Source organism: Typha angustifolia, chromosome 7, assembly GCF_048772165.1.
Source record: "Typha angustifolia cultivar Huaian chromosome 7, ASM4877216v1, whole genome shotgun sequence".
NCBI classification, from domain to species: Eukaryota; Viridiplantae; Streptophyta; class Magnoliopsida; order Poales; family Typhaceae; genus Typha; species Typha angustifolia.
In genome coordinates this window covers 2800239-2820248 of record NC_133245.1, presented here as the reverse complement: position 1 = coordinate 2820248, position 20010 = coordinate 2800239, and the positions used below count along the sequence as shown (strand labels likewise).

Below are 20010 nucleotides of genomic sequence, written 5' to 3'. Positions count from 1 at the left end.
AAAAGGAGGATATTATTCGTCATTGAGATCTCGTCAAGTCTATGCATACATTACTTGGGGCATTTAACACTAAACGACCGGATCCAGAGTGCTAACGTCCGGCCCCACCGGAGGCGGTGTTATGTCCGGCGGAGGGCTAACTTCTGGCATACCATCGTAAACGTCCTCTGTCGACTTGATCTCCGGCTCGGGCGGCGATGGCATCGGCAGTCCCGGGAAGTCAGACCCACGGACAGACGGCGTCTGCAGCGGCGGTGAGTCCTCCGTCCGGGGGGCAAACTCTGGTGGTGGGTCTATCTTCCTAGCCGGATTTTCTGGAAGAGCATCACGGTCGTGGCGAGTGTTTGCCGGCATGTCCGGCGGCGTATTGCGAGACGCCTGGCCTTCATCAGTAGCTAGAAGATGGAGACGTAGAGGTGGAGAACGTAGGATATATTTTGATGTGACGTAGCTATAGGCAGAGTGCTTCAGGAGGTTGGCTGACATGGTTCTTTTCCTTCGCTACAAGATCTCGTTCGCTAGAGATATGATTGTAAGACGATGAGTGGAATCTAAACTCGAATAGATGTAACTGAGAAAGAAGACAGGTTGAGGTGCCTACGTGTGGAGTGAACTGAAAGGTGGCAGGAAGAGAAGAAACCCGTGTCTCCACGTGGTAAGAGGGAGGAATAACGAATCCAAGTCTAGATAGTAGTAGCACTCACTCAATATAATGAATGGACTAAAATCGATACTTCCACATTTAGTAATCTAGTATCTTTTATAGATTCATATGACCTTTGGAAAGTCTCGACAAAATAACAGTTGAGATTTCCGAGCAAGAAGTTGAAAGTAACGTTCAACAAAGTATTATGAAAATTATAACACTACAACTCCACTGATTGGAGCATACCCCTCTCCAAATCAAGCCCAAGAAAAAAAAAAAAAAGAATTAGAAATGAAGTTGCCTGCACTGTGACACCACTGAATCCAATGGGCAATAAGGGCACTTGAACGGCCGTGTGCTGCTCTTTGACAGCTTCAGAATGGACTGCTTGGATAGCACATGCCCACAAGGCATCAGCATTGGTGGGTTCTCATTACCCCCTTGCTCCCTTAGCACAGGGCAAACAAAGACGGAATGGAATTGGAACTCCCTTCCCAGGTCCACAGGAACAGGGAGTTGCTTCATGGATTGCCACTCCTGATTCTTAGCAGTCATCACTGTCGTCAGCTTCAGCAGCGTTGGAAGTCCTTGAATACCCGCGGCAATCACCACCCCTAGTGGACTCTTATAGGACTGGCCAAGAAGGCTGCAGAACTGCCGAGTGACCTCGTCCGCCAGCTTTTCCCAGTGTGGATTGGCCATGAGCTCGGTGTATGGGGACTGATCAAGCCGGCCGGCCCATAGGAGACATGCCATTAGCTTCTGGATCTTGGCCTTGTGCACAGAGGCAAATGGAGACAAGTGCACTCTTGCATACTTTAGAGCCTCATCTCGGCCTCCTTGCTTAAGGATCTCCATGAACTGCAGTTGGTGAAGCTTCAACTCAAGGCCAGAACCATTTTGCAGTATCTGTTCACTGTTCTTGGCAACCCAACTGAGAGCAGGCTCAAGGTTCCTAGCCTTCATTGCATGGAGTACTCGGTGCATCTCTTGGAACTGGACTTTTAAAGATGAATCATCAGTTTCACAAGACTCATGTAAGAAGCAATCTCCAAGATCAAACAGGCCATCGCGATAGAAATGACTGGCAATAATTTCATTTACTATATGGATGCCAAAATCCATACTTTTATATGCCTTGGATATATCTTGATTAAAGCACTTCTCGAGGAGCTTGACATACTTGGTCAGTGCAACGATCAGTTCCTTCTGACAGCCTTGAAGTTGATTCACTGGAGCCATATCATTCAACCTAGTCCTCAGCTCTTGGAGAATGAATGTATGGTCAGGGCTTTCAGAAGCATCACTACTGATTGTGTGCATCTTCACAATTGCCTGATCAACCTCTTTCTCAATCTGGTTGATGACCTCTTGAGTTTTAGTGGATGATAGCTTTTGTCTCTTGGCAATGCGTTCAAATCCATCTTTGATTGTATCGAGCTCCATTAACTGAGAGAAATCTGGTTGCGCAGCTTTCAAGCCAGACCTGTGAAGTAAGCATTTAGGGTAGCCCTCACAATAACTGTTGAAGAATACATCAGCATAAAAAACAGACTACGACAGCCACTTGGCAGAGATATGAAATTCAGAAGTACCAGAACCAGGAAGGTCCTCCCTCTAGATCACACAATTGGTCTATCATATCTTTCAACTGAGAAACTTGAGGACAAGATCAAATTCCAAACCCAAATGTGAACATTCATTTATGATTTTGGACCAATACAAATATACCCAGGTCTGACAAGCTTATTTCCAATCCTACTGATATCACAAACAACTTTATGTAATCACATTGCCTGCCACAAATGAGAATATAGCTCTGATATAATGAAGCTAAATCTAAGTTTCTAACTACCACCGGACAACTTAAAGAAAGCGCAGCCATCTGAAAGGTCAAAGAAGAGGAATATGCAACATGTTTGCACGATGTAGTTATGTACTACTGGTGAGAATCAGCCCAAGGGTATATGAAGGCAACAACTATGACCGTTGGCTTCAAAAGTACTTGAGTGAATATAATCAAGTAAAACACCCATGATTGTATGACTACAAATTATTGGCCACATAGTGCTAAACATTTTAAGATATTCATGTAGTAAGGTATTGTGTGTCGGCATCAAGCCATCAACATGCACTTTAGCGGTACAAATTTCAGTCTACAAGAAATGTAAAAGACAAGCTAAGTTATGAAACAGTTTTGTTACCTGAATTCAGAGGTAACAAAACTGGGGGAAAACGCTATAGATTATCAGCTAATGGTTGGCTATAAACAATAACAAAATCAACTAATAGAACAGTCCAGATGCAAATATGATTTCAAAATCTCTAAGCTCTAAGAAAAAAGTAACCAGGCAGTACTGAGTAATCGTACCGTATTATAAATTATAAGCTATTCTGTGACCAGTAACATGAAAAGTACTAACAGTTGGAGAATAGGTCAAAAAGAGGAAAAATAGAACGCGACTAAAGCAAAAGATTTGAAATAAGTTCATGGACATATTAGTGTCTATTAAGAGCACAATTCCAAGTTCTTATTAAAATAAAAAGGAGCACGATTTCAAGTACAGCATATGGAACTTTAGATGGATTTGACTATATAAAAAAATGCAATTAATCTATTTAACTAGAATCACGGATCCATTGGGAATCCAACAAATCTATGTTTCATCTTATACCACGAACCGGTCACGTCCCTATCAACAAATACTCTACGAAATTTGTAGAAATAAATAAATAATCGGAGCAATTATAAAACCCTAGGACGTCAATGGATTTGTTTATAGAGGACGGCGAAGGCTACACGAACGCCCCATATGCACGGAAAGAGATCAGTAGAGGATCGAGAAATTAGGGTTAGGGTTTGGTAGGGGAACGAGTATGAAGACGACGCAGTTGCCGAATGCATATAGAGAGGAGGAGGGGAATGAGAAGGAGGAGGAGTACCTTCGTCGGGGAAAGTGAATCGCAGGAGTTGTTGAAATGGCGGCAAGCGAGGTGGTAAATATAGACGACGGAGGGAGGAGGAGAAGAATGGAATAAAAGAATACACAGCAACCCCGACTTATAGCGACTATAGGTTGAAATTTTTGATACATTTTTCTTTTCTGAAATAAAATAGCAAAAAGATTAATTTAGGATTAAAGGAGCTACTTAAGGTGTCATTTGGTGTAATGATAAGATTTGCCTTGGGAGATTATCCAATCAAGTCATTAAAACAATCTCTTTTGGAAAGGATTTTTTTGTTAGCGAGTTTTTTAAGAAAAAATCGCAGAGCGAGATAGAACGATGACTCTTTGCCACAACCTACGTATTCATATGAGCAGACTATCTTGAATCAGTTTGTGGGTTACATCAATCCCGTAGTTTAACACAACCTTGTAAATCCGTAAAGATAGGTGGATCAAAGATCACCAACCCACGTTAGAAAAGGAAAAGAAAAATGTTACAACACACTAATCCTTGTTAGCCGGGGCTAAGCAAAAATAACTAAAATAAGATCCCACAAAAATCGGTCATGGTTTGGTGCTTGGGGGTTGGGCAAATGAGAAGAGGTAAAAGTGACGCTATTTAGAGGCAACTAAGACGATAAGGAAGGAGGAGCCATTAGATCATGGCATTGACAAGAACATGCTACAATTGTGCATAGGAAAAGCAAGCAAGGAAGGAGAAGGGCGGAGCGGCACAATAAGTAACCAAGGTAGTAGTTGGTAGAGGTACAAGAGGGATGGACAAGGGAGGCGACAATGGTTCCAAAATAACCCAGGAACGAAAGACAGTCCAATGCCCTCAAAAAGTCTTAGCTTGAAAAGGAAATCCAAAGGGGAGGAGAGTGCTAAAAGGCAACACAAGGGGCGACGGAGTGGCACAAGGTGGTGATAAAAGGAGAAAGGGGTGAGATCAAGATCTTTTCATATCAAAGAGACAACTTGAAGATTGGGAATCAAGCTCAAAGGCTAAGCGGGCCAAATGAAAGCACAAACTTTGTTGATGAGCCCGTCAACAAGGAGGAAAGAAGAGGGCAGTAGAGGCAGCTCTGTTGAGAGAAGGAAGGGACTCATGAAGGCGGAAGAAAAAAAAAATGGAGGTTGAAGTTAGGGAAAGCGTGGCAATTGGTTTGCCCCACTACTAAGAACACAAAAACTCAACATCGAAGCCATGGGATAGAGGGGTGGGGCGATAAGAAAGTTACTTGCAGAGATAAAAACTCTCAAAAGTTAGGGAAAGGGTGGCAATTGTATTGAGCCTCGTTTACTTTAAGAATAATGTCAATTTTAAAATAAACATTTCTCTCCATTAATTTTAAAATAAGGTCTTTATTCAAGCAATAATAATTCTTATATTTACTTGTATTTTAGAATAATTGTATAAGAATTACTTTCGATGTAATATAAAGTAAATAAAAAAATAAAAAATATTTTAGCTTTTATGAAATTAACATAAATATCCTTTGATTTCATATAATATAGGCTAAAGAGATAGATATTATAGATAAATTAGTAATTAAGTTAATGCATGATATAAGATATAATTTTAATAAATAGTGTTTGTAATATAGAATTAGGTTACAACAATGCTTAGTAGTTATTCTATAATAGAAAAAGTTATTCTAAAATTCTATTGAAGATTAAGAAATAACTCTAGTTTTACATTGGAAGAAGCAAAAAATATAAGGAGTTTTTTTTTTAGAAAAAATAGAAGATATGCATACACTTATGAGTTAATGATCTATTTTTCTACGAGAATTCTTGCATGCAAAAGACTAATAACAAAATATTGACCTTAGATGATAATTAGATGGATAATCTATCAAAATAGCATATTCACGTCAACACAATGTTTCACTAGAACCATACAACAAAGTGAAACTAATGTATAACAGACACTTGAAAATTTCAGAATTTCACTCTTGAGAATGCAAGAACAAGAGGAGGAGAAGGTTGGTCCGAGCAACTTATGACATGGTTTTAGCTAGGGGAAAAAAAAAGATCACTGGGAAATTATTGCTGTAGAAACAGTAACGTCAGTGTTTAAATTCAGTTAAAGCAAGATCTGAAAGAGAACAGAAAAAAAAATATACCTCTACATATATTCATATAACAAATACTTACAGCATAATGCCGGCACCTCAGAGATGATCATGAACAGTTGTGATTCAACTACAGCTGAAATAATTTACAGAAAACATGAGATGATTCCCTAAGATGGTTAGGACTGCATTCTAAATTTAACTGACTGCAAACAAATTTAAGCAGATAAAAGGTGCCTCAGCTGAAGTAAATGCTCTTCGTTCGAAATATTAAGAGATAAACGAAGATTTGTGAGAAGCGACTCCTGCTCCCAACTTAAGGGACCCAAAGCGTAGAAAGCTTGCACAGTAGATTGATATGCTTGTAGCTCTAAGAGATGGATGTTTGAGGCTACTTCGTCTTCGGAATGACTCTGGCCTTTGTTCTCAGATTTATATGGACATGCTGACATGGCATCATCGGAGAAATAAATGGCAATTCCAATAGATTTCTCTCTATCCTTATTGGTATATTCATGGAAGTTGCTTCCGCTGCAACTAGCAACAGAGCATTCACTCTCTTTGATAGCATTCAAGGGTATGAAAGATGAATGCATAACTTCATTGCTAGAGTTGTTCTTACCGATACTGAATCTAGGAAAACAATTTTCGGGCAGCATATCTTCAGAAAGTTTCCTTCTCTTGCTTGCTTTGCTAACCAAATAATCAGGTAACAAGCTATAATCGGTGAAACAATTCTTTGATTTTTTCGCATGAGTAATTTGGCCGACATGATCCTTTTCCCATCTTTGATCAGTGCATGCTTCTTCATATGTGCCCATATGTGCTGCTCCACACCCTAAACTTACTGCAGTACTTTCAGAAATAGGAGAAGTGTGATTGTCATGTTGCTTCTTTCCATTGACCTGAAAAGCAGGGATGTAGTTAAAAAAGTACCTACAGAGAAACTTTATTTGCCTGCAAGATTAACAATTAAGGCAATGAAAAGAGAAGTGCCTACCAGCACAATCTTCTTGAATCAAATGATACTACTATGTCTCATATTATGGTGAATAATTATGAGAACCATGGTCACATTCTTTTCAATTAGACTAACTGCTAACTTGCAAAGTCGCCTGGCCAATGAATAGGTGACTAGAAGAAGTTAAACATAAGTAAGAATTATCTTTTAGATATGACCATTACCAAAAAGAAAAAGAAGATGCACAGAACTATAATTATGGAGCTACCAGCCAATCTTAGAAAACTTGTATAAGAATCTAAGCAATTATTTGATGCCTGAATTATGTTTGTGTTGATAACATATTTTGAACTATAACAACGGAAAATGCAACTATGCAAGCAAACCATCTCATGTTATACAGAAATCAAATAGTGAGATATGAACCACAATTCCTGAAAAAAAAAATCATTCTAAAATATATAATGTATGCCATAGGGATCTTCAAAGCCATGCATAATAGTATAATACCATGTAAATTAGTTATTGAAGCATAAGAAGTCATTAACGATCCCAAAGTAGGAAAGCAGCCAATCAAGCATGAATAAGTAAATCGGCCAAAACTTAAACTAATGGACAAACAATATTTAGATTCTAAGGATTGGTTATGTACCTTCTCAATCCCGACCCACTGATCATTAAGCCAAACCTTCCGTTCCCTTAATCCAGATATATGAAATGCTTTAAGTTGGATTGAGCCAAAGAGTTTGATGACAAAACAGTGGTTCCTTAGGACCTTCACAATCTTGCCGGTCCTCCATGAGCAAATATCAAACACCTCGGCGATGTCATCGCAAATCCATCTCTTCTTTCTTTGCTCACATGGTGGATGAGGCCTAACATCTTCCTTGTGCACCTTTTCTACTAGAGGATCTCCTTCAGCAGTCAAAAGTAGCTCATACCTGACAGTGAATTTACATCTGTGTGCTGATAATACTACTGTTGCAGGGAACCAAGAGCCATATGGATCCTCATCTCTTCGAAAAACTTCCACCCGCCTCCCTTCCTTCAATTTCATCCTCGCGATGTTCTAAAAGTCCAGCCCTGCTAGATTAAATAGACAGGGATAAACAATTAGGCTAGCAATAGATTGGGGGAAAGAAAGGAATGGTTGGAGGCATCAATTACCTGCAACCATCTTACCACCTTCTTTAGGATGAAACTACTTTAACTCTCTAATTTGCGAGAGAACTGGAACCCTAATATCCTGATAAGAAGTGTGTGCACAATATCAGCAATCCTGTTATTTAAATTCTAGTAAAAATAAAAATGGGAATAAAATCCATCACATGTACAGCAATAAGGACAATGTTGGATGTTCATCTAGTTTGACAAAGGCAAAGTCTCTTTTAAGAAAATGAACAAAACGATCTAAAAGAAGAACAATTGAAGAACCAAAAGATGAGACAACAGGAAGAGGTAAACTTCGATACATTTAGACCAATTGCTGCAATACTGCTCAAGTGCACATCAACTAACAAATCAAAGGGAGAAGATTCTTCCATACAACCGAGTTATTTGTACAAGTTACATAAACCAATTCCAAGTAGAGAGGAGGATGAAGAGAACTCAAACTGACCAAATTCTTGTTCCCAAAAAGAAGCAACATCAAGTATAACCTCTCCAGGGTCTCTCCTAAAGCATAAACCCATCAAATTTCATTAAAAATCACCCACGGGAAGAAAATTCCCACCAAACTAAAATTACCCATCTCATATTTCAAACCGAAAACTAAGAAGAGCAACTCGATTTCAGAAATTAAAAAAGAAAACCAACAACAAAGGATCGGGAATTTTAAGCAGCTTCATCTATCACCTGAAGACCAAAAAACAAATGATGGCGATTTCGAGAAACCCATAGGAGACTTAACCAATCGGCGTCGGGTGGGCTGTTCCTGGTAATAAATAAAAAGCTCAAGGTGGAGAAAATAAAATAGAATGATAATTAGCTTCCAGCCTAGAAGATAACGAAACTAACTTCCTCCTAAATAAAAAGCTCAAGGTGGAGAAAATAAAATAGAATGATAATTAGCTTCCAGCCTAGAAGATAACGAAACTAACTTCCTCCCCCCCCCCCCCCCCCCCCCAAAATTTGAGCAATATAAATAATTAACAATAACTATGAAGTACGTGATTTTTACCCTGATAAATCCCCCGCCTTCTTGATTAGATAGTGGGGTCAAAGGTTTGCAACGGATAACATTATGACATCAGCTCGAATGGCAATCTATCCCTATCCAAAACTCGATAGGTTTTGGGTTAAAATAGTGGACTGTAACAATTTTACTATTCGGAGTGATCACTCAATAGACACCACACCTATCACATTAGACATCACACGTTATCTTCTGCACTGCTTCTGAATGATGGATTGCATTCGAAAGATTACTGCTCTTGTTAATTGCTAAATCTACGAAAATTCTTCATGGTTCAGTTGCAACACTACACAAGTTTTCAGTAATCCTCGAAAAGAGAGAGAAAAAAAGAGCCAGCTCTCTCTCTCTCTCTCTCAGAGGAACAAAAGGGAAAAATGAGAGGAGATAGCTGAACTTTGCACGTCTTATGCCCACTGACATACGATCTAGATCCAAGGCAAATAAAGTAAATTGAAGATTGCAATAACCATCAACGATAATAAGTTGCCACTTCTCTTGGAAATAAAATAAAACATCAACGATAATAAGTTGCCACTTCTCTCGGAAATAAAATAAAACAATCAACGATGATGCAATCTTTAACGAGGAAAAGAACCCAGCGAGCAACTTCTCTAACCATGTCCTACAAAAGCCTATTTGAGCAACATATTTGAACATATTTCTCTTCAACCACCATTCAGTTAATATCATTCTGATGGCTTAAAGATCTAAAAATAGAATGGTTTCACACCAAATTCATCAATGAATTGACGATCAAAGGAAAATCTACCTGAGCAAAGTTACTGCCTAGAACTGAATAGGCTGGACAACAAAGCAAGGGTTCTTGTGATACAGAAATGATCATTAGTACTAAAACCATGCTAGTCAAAATATGCTGTCTCGCTGAGAATGTTCATGCAAAAGAAATAAATAAGTCAAGATCTACAAGTCCGCAGCCCTGTTCATCTGGACCACATTCAGCTGCTCTGCAATTTCGAGCACATCAAAATCCTCGTCTGCTACGACATCATTCATACAGCTCTCCCCTTCTATTCTTTTTGGGATGAGATGGGCTAAATCTCTGTTTAAACAGACAACTACAGGATTATGACCTGACCCACTCTGTGCAGATGTAACTTCAGATACAACGCGAGCAGCTGCATTACAGGAACAATGAATGCGAGCAGCTGCATTACAGGAACAAGCGGAGAACTAACTTTGAACTATTTATATATCAATTCAGTAAGGTTAACATGCCCATTACTGAAGTGAAGGATGAGAAGGAAGGTACAGAATTGTAATGGAGATATGGTTGGATGGGTTTCAGTTAGGCAGTAAACTCTAAAAGGTAATAAACCAGAGAAAGTTTCATTGCTCCTATAAATACAGCTAACGATATCCAAAGGATAATAGAAGCAGGCAATTTGAGACAGAACCCTCGCATGATGAGCGGACAGTTGAAGCTGTGAAAGGCGATAGCCTGGTGAATGCGAGCGCAAAGACAAACGGTTGAAAATTGCTCCAGAAGTTGATTCAATCTGCACACAAGTGAATAATCAGAAGCAAGAAAATTAATAATGAGAATAAAGATCAGTAAGCTAGTATAAATCAGCAGAAAATAAAACTTACATCTGGGATATGGCCTGTTACCATACGGAGGAGCTCCTTGCCTCATCTATAAAGACAAATTAGAAAACCTTGTCACATTAATAGTCAAAAAAGGGAAACACTCGACTCACAGACTGCTTTGGAACAGGTAGCTACTAAATGAAAGAACATATTAGAAGAAAGAAACAACATCAAGAATCCTCATTCATTTCTGCAGTTTGTATTGAACAGAATCAACCAAAAGAACTAAATCTGATTTACAAAGCCAACACTACCTGAAAGTTGTTGGAGTGTTCAGCAGCTCCATGATAATTACCTAGAATACATACAAACATACGATTAGCTCACTCAGTTACATAATTTGCAACATTAGAATTTCAAAACATACCAGTTGAATATCCAACACCTGGGCCCTGGTAATATGGCAAAGAAGATCCAGCTGTGCCATGAGGAAGTGCACCATAGCTAGCACAAAACGAGGTTAAGAGGAAAAATTGGTCACACAAGTAAATAAGGAAATGTATCATTACTAAATAACCATAGAAGGTGCTTTATAGTTAGCAAGCAAGGAAACCTTGAGCTAGCAATTGGATAACTACTCCCAAAACGAGGATGAGGGTAGCCTCTCATATCAGAATACATTGTCTCATCACCCTGTAGAATCAGGTACAATCAAGATGATGATAGACGGTAATCACAAGGGACCAGATAGTTATGAGATGTTCATGCATTACCAAAGAAGAAAAGGGGCGCTTTCCTCCAGATAAGCTATGTCCATAATCTTGACCGGCAGGGTCTGGCATCATAAACATAAAAGCAACAGATGAATCAGCCTACAAAGAAAGTAGCTGCTAATAATATTGCTTGAAGTCTCAGCCAAAACTAAAGCTATGTCACTTCAAGTACTTGGAAACATCAGAAAATAAAGCTTGCATAAAAATCACCAGTAGTTCTTAAAAGAATTGCGCACTCTCATCCCATGTAAAGGGTAATACTCCACTGTTTGCAAGTCCTTCCCATGAAAGTGAAAGTATGACACTAAATTGGTTGGATCGTGACCCTTCTTAATAAGAAGGAAAAAGAATATTATCTTCACCTTATCCATGAATTAAGAAGGGCGGGTAAATGCAAGACAATGGAACATAGGAAAGAAAGATAATGCTTTGCCTTTTTGACATCATCAGAAGCTTTCTTGTGATGCAATCAACCAATTTTTTATTGCTAAGCGGTGACTAATTACTGACTATATTTACTTTCATCTCAATGAAGGAAAAAGCCCAAAAGTCAAATAGATCCTTCAACTTCAGCTATTAACTTTTTCAGGTCAGATTTTAACTTTAATTTTAAAAGCCTTTATTATAATTCATCTTGTTTATGATCATGGTCATAAATCAAATCATCCCTCTGAACATAGATCTACAGTAAACACCATACACTTGGTTATACCTGCATCCCTAAAATGTTATTAAGTCTTACTATGACATGATAAAGCCATATTATGCCATATCTTTTCTCGATGTTCCTGTAGATTTCACCATTTCAGCAGATCTTACTAGTTACTACTACCCTCATCTTTACTGGAAAACTACCTCGCCCTTATCTCTGCTAAATCCAAAGTTAAGCTTGCAGAGAGGCCTTTGAAATAGTCTGAAACAAAGAGGAATCAGAGTATAATAGTGAGAGTGAGAGAATATGAAGGAAAGAACATAGTGAAGGATATTATTCATATTGTTCATGTCTACAGTAAATGTACTGCTCAAAGTTGTTCATGCGAAACACTTTTTGGACACTCTTTTATTCCCTTTCCTGTTCTTTATTGGTTCATGAATTGGCCATGGCTAACATAGCTAACATTCTGTGGGACCAGGTAATCATCAAATAAAGTAATTAAATCTTTCATCCTCAGCCAAAACTGCTTATCCGATACCAATAATAAAAAACAATGATATCTCTGCCATTTGTGTATGGTCCCTGGAACATGTAATGCCTTGTAAATTGTGATCATGATGTCATGGCCTAATCAATCAAACTCCCACTAAAGCATAACAAAAGAATAAGCTACATAACACAATATCTACCGAGTTTCACAACAATCAGCTATTCTTAAGTCTCAACATAATAAAATTATGCTAACAGTTTGAATTATTGTGTCAGAGATATGAGGGAAGCTCCTATATATCAAAGTTAACGTACTTAAACTGAAAGCTTTCCAAATCTAGAACAATTTCAGAAAGTGATCCTTTCTTGCAAGAGCTAGACTGCAATTAGAAGGTAGATTCCTACCTGAAATAATAACAGGCACTTCTCCATACCAAAATTTTCCATAGTCTAAAACTGAGCACGAACTTAGCTAACATCAAGTTCTGAAACATATGATATTTTTTTTTTCAACTATCAAGCTTTCCATTATGACTATCTTAAGTTAAGAGATACAGAACAGACAAATATTTAATATAACTATCTGATGATGATGAACCAAGTGACGTATAGTTTATACCTTTTTTTAATAACTGATGATGTAGTATCACCAAAAGCTACATAATACGAAAAATAAAAAGATACTGCACAAGGGAATGCCATGTGCCTCTTCTTAGCATACCTCTACCATAACCAATCTGGCCCTGCTTCCAAGTAGCCTGTTCCCTCAAAACATGGAGAAGCTCATGGGTAGTAGAGGACCTCTTATCACCCATAGTAAGATGATCCCCTCTGGAAGACATCCCTTTGGTCAAAGAAGCACTGGAATTTGTTTGGCCTAAAAAATTGTGAAAACGAAATATAAAAAATATAAGACAAGAATCTCATCATGTAGTCGAACTACAATAGACCATATGTCAAAAAAAAATATTATCATGTCAAGTATGATTTTTCCAAACTTGCAATTCATGTTCTATTTGAATTCTACAACAGTAGAATACTGCAGTAAATAGTCAGCAAGAAAACAAGCAAACAGATTAAAATGATTCAATATAAACTATAAATTTCCTGTTTGCTACTAAAATAGGTAGGTTGAACAATTTGTCATTCATCCAACTTCACAAAGATGACCAACTCTGAAAGATGTAGATCTGACCTTCAGTGCAGATGAGCAAGATGCTAGAGTATCTTGTTATCAAAGTAGGTGACATACATGGAGCATGAATTTGTTGTACAGAAACAAAATTGCAAGTCTTAAACTCAGACAAGTGGTTTCTTATATACGCAGAGCGAATTTGTTTCCTAAGTTTATGGCATAATTATTTTGTACAGAAGCAAACCTGCAAGGACTATGTTGCACATGCAACATATAGCTTAATATAACATAGGTATTGCCTCTTACACCCGAACTCGATAGGTTTGAAATCTAAGGCAGAATCCACAAATGAGCAAATATAGATAAAGTTAAAGGCACGGCTAAAGAAAATGTTCCCATCAATTTGTTACCAAGTGTTTATGAAGGAGTTGGAGGAGATTATAGTTTTTTTTCAAAATCATGGGAAAGCCTGTGTAGTACATCAGAAAGCAAAATTTGAAGCTTCAGTTTTGGTTCTGGTTCTCGAAACATATTGTCTGTTTTGACCATCGTGACCTTGTTTTCCAGAGTTCTAGTTTTGATAATCTTGTAATATACCAAAAACTCAAGAAATTGACCAAAAAATGAAAAGATTAAAAGGTTCAGAAAAAATAATAGAGAAGTTAGAAAAACTATTCAATTAAGATAGTGAATAAAATTCAATATTTTGAAAGCAGGCCTCGAGTGGCCGGCAATCACCCCACCACCTACCACCTAGACGAGCAACAAAGCAGGTGACAAAACGGTTTAGCATTTTTATATATAAAAAATCAATATATATAATTTTAATACTAATAGTAGTATATATAATCACAATTCACCTCCATAACTTACAAGAATAACAACCAAATCTTCAAAATAAATAATACAACCAACATTATCATATCAATAGATTAACATCAATTAGAAAACCAATTAGCAAAATTTTCAGAAAGTATGAAAATTAGCATTAATAAATGACAGATTAACATTATTAAGAATTAAATAATTATATTAATAAACCAATATTCATGACAGTCATGATAGTGATCTCTTTCTTCTTTTGCAGAACAAATTACTATAAATAATTAATAAAAAAATTTAGCAAACTAATTATTGAAATATTACTGTAGACTAGAGAGATCAGCCGAGCAGGGAAGAAAGAGAAAGGGAAGAAGAGAAGAGAAAGATCTTGTCAGTGTCGTTGCTTGCTGGCCCTATTGCTTGCCGGCCCGAGAGTGAAAGGAAAGAAGATAAGAAAAAAGAGAAGAAATAGGAGAAAGCTTGCTTGTGGCTTGCCGCTGTCATTCCTGCTGCGCCACTTGAGAGAGAAGGATCGAGAGAGATGGATTTAGGGCAGAATAGGAGGATCAAGTGAGGAGATTAAAAGTGATCGGTTACAATTTTTTATTTTTAAGTTAGCCAAAATCCAACCTGTATCTGCCGACCCAACCCATGTCTACTAAAAAAGTGGGCCGCTAGGCGCCAAAGCGGTCAGCCCTGAGCACCAATGCGTCTTGCATTACTACTTTGCAGGACAGCCAGTGCGCTATAGACTAAATTATAGGCTATGGGTCAGGTAAGGCCGTAAGGGCCAAAATTAGCATGATATCTTATCCATTACTAAACCAATGAAAAAACTGAAGCTTTTAAGCCAAGGTCTCATGAGAGAGGGACCGCTGTTTTAAGGTAAGGATCATCCATGACAATTAGTTTCAAGCCATGCAGGCCAAAACAAGAGCAAATCAGATGAGATGGGAACCAAAACTAGACCCTTAGCCAAAAATATTATAAGATTATATCCACCCTTGCATAATGAAGATCAGACACAATGTCAATATAAATACATAATAGAGAAGTGGATGACCAACGATAAAAAGAACTACCTGTGCCATATGGGCCCAGATGTGAAGCCTTCTGTGCCAAATTATGCCAGCACTTAACATGCATTAATGTGAAAAGATATGCAATTTTGTAAAGGGAATCATAGGTGCTTTATCCATCTTTCTAGACAGAATGTTTTAAATTCTGTCCAAGTATTAAAAAAATATAAAAGTTATTACTTCTGCAAAACTATCATAAGCAGCAACATAAATACTTGCTGCTAAATATGTTAAACATCCAGGACACAAAATGCAACAAAACCTGTTGCATAAGTAAGCTGTACAAAGCATATTCACAAAATATAAGAACAAATAAACACAAGATATGTGAATTTCAAATTTAACAATATGCTTACATGTCAAAGATATTGAGTAGAGACAAAAAAAAAAAAACTAGCATTGCAATCCAATAAAGGACCTAACATAAAGCCAACAAGAATTCTAGATCATCTCTACTACAGAATTGATGCTGGAGTTTGCAGGAGCTACGATTTGTTGGCATAATAAGAAGATGATGCACAAAGTTTAAGACTAGGATGGCATTAGAAGAACCTTCCAAGTTGTTGCCATGAAGGATATTTTTGAAAGGATTGTGAGAAAATTGAATATCTCAATATGCACTTGTTTTCATACCATTATAATTATGTGATTAGAGCACTCCTACAGATGAACTCTCAAATAAAAGGTCTGCAAGATGGCAACTGAATGCAAGGGCATAACGAAACAAAATAGAATCAGTCCTGAACTCTATATATCAAGATTAGTATCAAAAGAAAAGAGACAATAAGCTTCAAAGCTATCCAAATCAAAAAGATCCACAAATTTGCCCATAGGAATTCAAACTCACGTTGAACTGTGGGTTTTTCTTTGTCGTAGTTACTCGACTTGTACCCTCCTTTGTTCTGCTTGACCTTACGTACAGGCTTAGCCAGTGATACTTTAATATTGACCTGGGATAAATCAGACTAAAAAGAGTGACCAATTGTGTCAACTAACATTATTTTACCATCCATAAACAAAGAAGCAACCTTTGAACCGTTCTCAATTATTTCCTCCTTATCAAACAATTCAATGCAAGATAAAGCAGCCTCTCGAGTTGTGTAGTTAACAAATGCAAAATCCTTCCTTTTGGCAGATGGAATATCACGTGAAAGGACAACTCGCTCGATCATCCCAAACTTTTTGAAGGACTCTGTCACCTTAGCTTGATCCCAAGAGGATGGTATACCTTCAACATAAACTGATTTTACCTAAATGGAGGCAAATGATGGATCAACATACTTATATGGTGAAGATTCCACAAGGAGAAGCTAAAAAGAACAGTTATTGCATAAAACCGCAATTACAGGAAAGGAGTATAATTTATTTTGGTGGTATCTGACGAGAGAAGAAATGCAAAGGAGCACATAGTTGCGTAGCCGATGTTGGAAGAAAGAATGTAATTTTAAATATTGAATACAAGTAATAAGGGTAGTATACTTTGTATGAGGTTTGAGCAAAAGAACAATATTGCCTCAACATCTTTGACAATAAAACACATAAGGTAAACAACAATGCATACGCATCCAATGCTTGTGACCATTCTTTAAAGATCTTCAAAACCACATGATAATGTGGAACTTGGAGATTATGACATCTAAAGTCAACCTTTGGTCACAAAGTGGAATCATTTGCCATCCTTTTTGGTGTTTGTTGTATGAAATCTAAATGCCTTCCTATCTCAACTCATAATCCATGATAACATTGTCATATCCAGATATCCTAGTATCAAATTTTATTTTGTTCCACAAACAATGGAAACTAATGCTGCCAATGACAATCAACAACCATAGAACCCATGAAAAAAAATAAGCAATCAGATGGTCTTGGTTTTCCCATTTCTCCAAACATAGCCAAAAATTCCCCTCTTATATCAATATTTCAGACTCAATAATCTACTACCATGTAATCCTTCACCGAAAAAAAAGGCAAAGTAATTTGGTGCATAGGTAGGAAGGCATTGAGAGAAAAAGAGGACCTTCTGCATCTCTTCTTCATCTGGATCATTCAAAGGTTCAGCCCAAGCAACTTTAACATTTCGCCCCTTACCAAAAACATCTTTCTTTTGAAGCTTCTTGTATGCAATTTGTGCATCTCTATTGGTTTCTAGTTCAAGAAATGCAAACCCACGGTTGGAACCAGCAGCACTAGAATCGGCCATCACAGTGACTGTGTCAATCTTCTCAATTCCAATTTCTTGCAATAACTTTGTTACCTGCTCAAAAATTGAAAAAGAGGGCAGAAATTGTATCAGCCAAAGATGAAAATGAAATGAACAAAAATTCCAACTCTTCCATATTCAAAACTACCACCAATAAACCGCTAGATATGTATAAAATGGTGCTCACATCTTCTTTTGTCCATTGTTTGTCAATGTTTCCAAGAAATATGGTATCATTTCCCTCGAGAGTTGCAGCTCCACAAAGCTTCCCACAAATCTAAAATTCCCATTTCAAAACAAAATTAGTGTGGATCATGACTTTCTATCAATGAAATCAATGGATTAAAGAATATATAATCAATCACACCAAATAAAAGACTAAGCAACATTTCAGAATGCAGCACAAGAGCGAAAAATGCATTGTGCATAGGTACGTAAGCAAAACTCTGAGAGAGAGCTCTAGATGATTATCCCATTATGCAAGATTAGCAAGCCAACCAAAAGAGTTTGAAGTGAAAGAAATTGATTACTTCTTCAGCAAAAAAGAAAGAAACCTTTCAAAGTTAGAGAAAGTAAGACTACACAAAGACATTAAGGCAACAAATTGGAAATATTAAACATCATGTGAGTTGAAGACACATTTTTAAAATAGTGTCGATTACGACATTGATTGCCTTGCAGATGTATGAATTTAAAAATTAAGTAGGGTAACTAGAACTTAATTCTCTCAAGTACCTTTTAAAATTAAATTTGCTTATCCTGCAAAGAATTTTTTTTTAATAAAATAAAGCATGGGTAATTTTTCAAAAAAGATGGTTCTTAACAATCATGGGAATATAGTTCTAGTTTTATACATAGGTCAAAATAAAAATAACAAGAAAATCATCGCATACAGAGTACTATTGCAGCAAATTCACACTACCTAACAATGGCAACCAAATGCATTTGAATATTTAAAAGAACAAGTGACAATCATGATTAAGAATCTTCAGGAGGACTTAATTTTGGTTTTTTTTTTGTTTTGTTTTGTGTTTTCACCCTTATTCGAATGGAGTTAAGGGATCCACAGAAGATAAAAAGACGCCAGTGCTTTCCAAAATGAGGAGATAAGAGGAATAAGTAGGCAATGGGATCAGGAAGTACCTCCACTTTGGCAAACTCGGTCACGGCCTTCTTGGCCTGCGCAGACTCCTTGTACCTTAAGAAAGCATACCCCTTGTTCTTTCCCGTCTGTCCTTCCATCATCATTCGGATTTCCACAATCTCTCCAACTTTGGCAAACACTTTCCTAATATCCTCCTCCTTCGCGTCTCTGTCCAAACCTCCTATGAATATCTCCGTCTTCCTTCTCCTCTGCCGCTCTGATATCCTAGCTTCCTCATCTCCAGGAGCCTCTGCCTCATTAGTCTTATCCTCCTCCTCCTCCTCCTCCATTGCTACATCCTTGCTCTCGTCCTTCTGATCATTCCCCTTATCCTCCTCCTCCTGCTGTTGCTGCTCTAGCTTTTCCGGTTCCGATTTCTCGACTGGGGTTTCTTGTGCCGGAACCGGAGGTGATAGCACGTCCGATGCTTTCGGGACTTCATCAACCTTCTTCACTTTTGGAACTAACTTCTTGACAATTTTCTTCCTCACAACCTTCCTGATCCTCTTCGTGGTCGTCTTCACAGACGGTTCCGAGGGTTCCGTCGGCCCAGCAGTCTCCAAGGGTTCCTCCGGCGCCGGCGCCATGGCCGGGGACTCGGAAGGTGCAGCTCCAACGGCCCCTTGAGATCCGGCGTCAGAGGCGGCAGCTTGTTGTAGGGGCTCGGCGGTCTCCGGAGGGGCGTCGGGGATGGCCACCGGGGTTTCCGCGACGGCACCGGTGGTGCTGGGCTCGGAAGTGGGTGTCTCGGAGGAGATTGGCGTGTCCGTTGCATCGATGGTGGGATTAGGGTTAGGGTTCGGGGTGGGGGTGGGGGTTTCGGGCGCGGGAGCAGGAGGAGAAAGGTCGGGGAGTGGAGATTCGGATTGGGATTTGGCTTTGGATTTAGAAGTTGGGGTTTTTCGAACGGTTCTTACGACCTTCTTCCTCGGAGGCATCTTCGCCGATGGGCAGCTAGGGTTCAGAGGAGGGAAGGAGGGGTTTCGGTGGGGAGGAAAGAAAAGAGGAACTATAATGGCGGTAGTATACCAGTTGCTGCGATTTGCGAGTTGCGACTGTGGATAAATATTACAAGGGGAGTAATAAATTGCTTTACAATTCTGGGATATCTTTCCTTTTTGCCAGGATAAATAATAAAAACGATCTGATCGGGTACTGGTAATATCCAAGATTGGTTAATAGTTTTTGCTGAAAATTGGGTAGCAAGTAAATTTTAGGAAAAAATTATCAAAAATATCATATCAAATATTTATTATTGGATCTATATATTTTGCTTTGATATAATACAAAATATTTTATTACAATAAAAAATAAAATAATTTTAATAAAATCTCTCAC

At 38.0% G+C, this 20010-nt stretch overlaps 3 protein-coding genes across 9 annotated transcripts; all 3 read right to left on the bottom strand.

Annotated features, from left to right (window-relative positions):
* Window positions 1-749: 749 nt before the first annotated feature.
* LOC140764037 (protein RMD5 homolog) lies at window positions 750-6363 on the bottom strand. 2 transcript variants are annotated; one of them, XM_073102479.1, is made up of 3 exons: window positions 6295-6363; window positions 5755-5808; window positions 750-2132 (listed from the first exon to the last, which is right to left on the bottom strand). In XM_073102479.1, the coding sequence occupies exons 2-3, from the start codon at window positions 5757-5759 to the stop codon at window positions 932-934; spliced, it is 1206 nt and encodes a 401-aa protein (XP_072958580.1). In that variant the 5' UTR covers window positions 5760-5808; window positions 6295-6363; the 3' UTR covers window positions 750-931. The 2 variants fall into 2 exon arrangements, with proteins under 2 accessions (XP_072958580.1, XP_072958578.1); XM_073102477.1 differs by lacking the exons at window positions 5755-5808; window positions 6295-6363 and adding an exon at window positions 3590-4989.
* On the bottom strand, window positions 5347-8650 carry LOC140764039 (uncharacterized). 6 transcript variants are annotated; one of them, XM_073102484.1, is made up of 5 exons: window positions 8488-8650; window positions 8252-8307; window positions 7801-7879; window positions 7286-7716; window positions 5350-6577 (listed from the first exon to the last, which is right to left on the bottom strand). In XM_073102484.1, exons 4-5 carry the CDS (start codon window positions 7688-7690, stop codon window positions 5891-5893), a joined length of 1092 nt encoding a protein of 363 aa, XP_072958585.1. In that variant the 5' UTR covers window positions 7691-7716; window positions 7801-7879; window positions 8252-8307; window positions 8488-8650; the 3' UTR covers window positions 5350-5890. The 6 variants fall into 6 exon arrangements, with proteins under 6 accessions (XP_072958586.1, XP_072958587.1, XP_072958585.1 ...); XM_073102485.1 differs by having other exon boundaries at window positions 5347-6577; window positions 7286-7719; window positions 8252-8650; XM_073102486.1 differs by lacking the exon at window positions 8252-8307 and having other exon boundaries at window positions 5347-6577; window positions 7286-7719.
* Window positions 8651-10015: 1365 nt separating this feature from the next.
* LOC140764036 (uncharacterized) lies at window positions 10016-19737 on the bottom strand. Its single transcript, XM_073102476.1, has 12 exons — window positions 18672-19737; window positions 17716-17805; window positions 17346-17582; window positions 16357-16578; window positions 16176-16278; window positions 13014-13169; window positions 11149-11210; window positions 10989-11068; window positions 10803-10879; window positions 10690-10730; window positions 10436-10481; window positions 10016-10344 (listed from the first exon to the last, which is right to left on the bottom strand). The coding sequence occupies exons 1-12, from the start codon at window positions 19608-19610 to the stop codon at window positions 10340-10342; spliced, it is 2058 nt and encodes a 685-aa protein (XP_072958577.1). The 5' UTR covers window positions 19611-19737; the 3' UTR covers window positions 10016-10339.
* Window positions 19738-20010: the final 273 nt, after the last annotated feature.